General features: G+C 44.5%; 1 protein-coding gene across 2 annotated transcripts in view; it reads left to right on the top strand.

Moving 5' to 3' along the window:
• The window catches only part of IGSF5 (immunoglobulin superfamily member 5), an 86,520-nt gene that overhangs the window by 53,441 nt on the left and 29,007 nt on the right, over nucleotides 1–4,072 (top strand). For both annotated transcript variants that reach the window (XM_019525432.1, XM_019525431.1), the window contains exons 7-8: nucleotides 714–823; nucleotides 2,630–2,703. In XM_019525432.1, the coding sequence (XP_019380977.1) occupies nucleotides 714–823; nucleotides 2,630–2,703 (184 nt within the window). The remainder of the gene's footprint in view (nucleotides 1–713; nucleotides 824–2,629; nucleotides 2,704–4,072) is intronic.

The raw sequence follows: 4,072 nt of genomic DNA, 5'->3' as shown, positions 1-4,072 counted from the left end.
CATTTGGAGCAGAGATCCCCCATCATGCAGTGCTCCTCTGCTTCTCTGGCCGCAGAGTTCAGTGCAGTCCTTGCCTTGGAATCTCTGTTCTCCACTCTCATTGCTAATGGAGGTGCCTCCTTGTCCCATCTTCAATGTAAATGAGACTAGGGAAGTTGGTTTACTCCTATCACATTTGTCCAGAGGGGTTAGGAGTGTCTCCCACTGCATCTTCATTGCCTTTTGTAAGTCCTTCTTCTGATCAATTCCAGTTCAGGTGGGGGGGTGGGGGGTAAGGTGAGTCTTTCGTGAGTTAGACAGGCTGGGTACTGTGCCAGGGTTCCCCAAGAACACATTGCTGGCAGGTAACAGGCTGAAAGTCACTTTGGGTAAGTTCATGCAAACAAGTTACTGAAGATAACAAGTAAGGTAGGGTGGAAGCTTATAGCACTCCCATTATTTTGTGATAAATGCCTATCTCCATACTCTTAGCCAACAGCAAGTGCAAGGAAATTTACCCCCGTTTCATCAAGGAGTAAGCAACCTCACTTTTACCTGTGGAAAGAGCAGACACACAAGCAGATTCTTCAGCGTAGTCAATATGCTGTAAGGTCACGCCCTAGTTTAACTCCTGGTAATTTGTTTGTATCCCTATTCCCTTTGTGTCTCTATTAGATACTGTTTAGGACCACTCATGTGATGAAGGTTTTAATGGCAGGAATTTTTATTTCTAGAAAAGTTACAGCTAAGAAAAAAGATGATGGCAGTCTGGAAACAAGGAGGAATGGCAATGAAAATAATGGATACATTCCCGAGGAGTCATGGCACCCAGAACAAATGCCAAGTGAGTCAAACGTTGGTGACAATGGAATTGTGTCCCTAAATTTCAAGAAACATGCATTTGGAATCCATGCTACTTAGAGAAAGCCTTAATGCTTTCCTTAATTTACAGGATGTTCTAAGGAAACTCTCAGCTTTTGAGACCTTAGAAGTACTTTCTAGACCTGGACCTTTGTCCAAAAATCAAACTAAACTTGAAAGTTTAAATTTAAAAAATGCCTTCCATGTGCCTTATAATTTCCAAATTCCTGCCAGGATGAGGGGTGGGTACCAGAATCTTATAAGAAAGGCTGGTTTTGCAAAAGTTTGCTGTCTGACTGAGACATGAAATCAAGTCATGAGATTTCCAGCCCAGTATTATAGACATTCTGACAGTTCAGCAAAGTTCTGAGATATTGGATATCACTTTTTTTTTACTACAGTTAAAACTTTGAATGTTTTAAGGCTCACAATTCATCACCATTGACTTGCTAACCATGCAACATCATTATGGCCACAGATGATGCTTCCAAATTCTTAATTAATTTATTGTAACAAATATAAACATCCAGAACTCTTAGTTCAGAGGTGATACCTTTAATTAGGCCAACTGAGAAATTGCAAAATATATATATTTTTCTGCAAGCTTTTTTTTTTAAATTTCTCAGTTGTTCTAATAAAAGATATAATCTCTGAGCCAAGAGTTCTAGATTTTTGCATTTCTTTTTGTCTCAGACCAACATGGTATACATCCTTGTAACAAATGTTGCATTGTTCATCTGTGCAATGTAATCTTCAAAAATATTGTCTCTGGGAATGATACCACAGGGTAACATTTACCTCATTGTTTTTCAGGCACTGATAGGTATCTCTTTGGCTTACTGTTTCACAGAATAGAATTGACTTATTTTAGGAACATGCATAATGTTAATGTTCAGTGTTTGGCTGACCACCATTGTAAGCTGTCTTCAGTTGTTCCTATGTAGTTAGAATGAATGTTAGAATACTGCTAGGGAAGGAGATATTTAAAAAAAATTAAATTGGAAATTGATGGTGCTAATAATATTGGTGTTCACTAGTGATGTCCATAAAAGTGGAGCCTGAATACCAACCACACAGTACTGGCTAGGGGCCTGCTGGATGACAGACTGCTATGTCTGTGAACAGAAGATATAGACTGAGGTAGAAAATGTGGAGAGAGCTCAATTCTTGAAACAGCTCACTGCTTTCTGTAGAAACACACAGATGGATAATTGTCCTTTGCACTCTTTTTCTCCATGTTGCTGTGATTGTATATGTGAAAATATATTAGTGAGTTATGATGTTAGTGATGAATGACTAACTTTAGGAATGAGAGAGGCAAGCATTTTTGTGGGTGATATTTTTTATTGGAGCAGCTTGTATATTTCTGAATACAGCACATTCTTCTTTTGCTCTTTACTATATGTCCTATTCTACAGCAATAGAAAATCAGCCAAAGCTTTGCCTGCTGCTTGCATTTATCATCACATTATCATCCTGTATCAAACTTTGAAATCATGTAAAACTAGTGTAGTGAGCCTATAACTCAACTGTGCCCTTTTTCCTGACAAACAGTAAAGTAATGCACTTGTGCAATTGCAGAGGTATCAAACAGCAATTTTTGGTATGTAACCCAATTTTAGAAAGTAGTAGGTAAAGCTAGGCAAGCAGGCTTCAACATGGGTTCCTTGCAAACTCATTAAATACAAGTTCTATCTATGGTAGTAAGTCTTGTTTATTTGTGTATCAGAATGGTTCACGAAATGTTAGAGAGTAAATAAGAATGAACTTACATGTTCTTCTGTTACAGAGGTTGCCTCTCTTCCCCCAATGGCCTCCAACTTCTATGGCCCAGAAGATTTAGAAGTCAGTTCTACATCACAGGTAGTTGGAACCTAATCTGCTGAGATCTTGACATTATTCACGTAGTTCACTTGTACTATACTCAGATCACAGTTCTTAAAGGATATAGACATTTAAAAGTCAAGGAGGGCTCTGTTCTGACATTTGGCATTATCTCTTTTAAGTCTCTGAGGATGCATCTACACATGCATTTGATCCCAGATCAGTTTACTTGCAAGTAAAGTACTTGAGAATAAACATTCCCAGGCAGGCATCTCCCCCTCTGCTGCCACCGTGGGGAACTCCAGGCTCTGGCTGCAGTTACAGCTGCCAGCAGCAGGCAGCCCTCTTGAAAAGGCAGCCCTGCTCTCTGCTCCCTGGCCAGCCACTTTCCTGGCCAGAAGCAGCGTGCACAGTGCAGGGGCAACATGTGGCAGCTGTCTTCTTGTTACTTCTGCCACCCCGTGGCAAGGAGACCACCATGACACCTTCATGCACATGAATGCTGGTGGGGTGGGCAGTGCCCATGATGGCCACGTGTTTCAGAATGCCAACCTGCCAGGCCTGGTGCAGAGCAGGTGCTTTGTGTCAGGGCCAGGAGCTGTGCCCGGAACACCTAGTCTGCCTGGTCCTGCACCTCCACACACTGGTTTCATGTGTCCTTGTGTGCAGTGTCCAGCAGCCACCAGCCCTGTGTGTCATCCAGCTGGTTCCCCAATGCCATCACCAGCCAGGCCTGGAAGACAGTATAGTCCTGGATCTGCCTCTGGTGCATCTTGTACATCCGCAGGGCCCTGGGTGTGGGCAGCATGGACACTGATCCCCCTCATCCTGGCCTCCAAGTGTGGCCTTTCCCCTGCATGTAGTTGCAAGACCTGGAGAGTCATGAGAAAGAAGCTGTTTGTGAGAGTGTGCAACATTTCTCAGATAAGATGCTCTGTACTGGAGGTGTGCGCAGCCTCTGGTTTCAGATGGGAGGCCGGGCATGCACAGGTACCCACAGACTATGGTACATCAGACAGGCAGCCCAGGTAGCTTCTGGGTGAGCTGCCATGCCTGCTCACTTTCCTGAGGCAGGTGGGCTGCTTGGTGCTGGCTGCAGGCAGCCTGCCTCCCCTGTCCTGTTTCCAGGCCAGGACAGGACAGGCTGCTGGCAGCACTTGCTGCTGCAGCTTCAGAATTTGTTCTCCCACTCCCTCTGCACACGCAGGCCAGTCCCTTTTCTGTGCTGCCACCAAGCCCATGGTACCAGGGCTCGCGGGGGGTGGGGCATGGGGCTCCTGGATGACTGGGATGATGAACTGGCTGCATCCCTGCCCTCCCTACATGGGGTCTCTCTGGAGAGGCACCTTGGGGCCAGTGCCCGCCCTCCCGCCCGCACAGGTGCTGCACCCTGAATGTGTCCCTGCTG

This window comes from Gavialis gangeticus, unplaced genomic scaffold (assembly GCF_001723915.1).
Source record: "Gavialis gangeticus isolate Ggan-Ray unplaced genomic scaffold, GavGan_comp1, whole genome shotgun sequence".
Taxonomy (NCBI): domain Eukaryota; kingdom Metazoa; phylum Chordata; order Crocodylia; family Gavialidae; genus Gavialis; species Gavialis gangeticus.
This window is presented reverse-complemented; position numbering and strand designations above follow the sequence as displayed.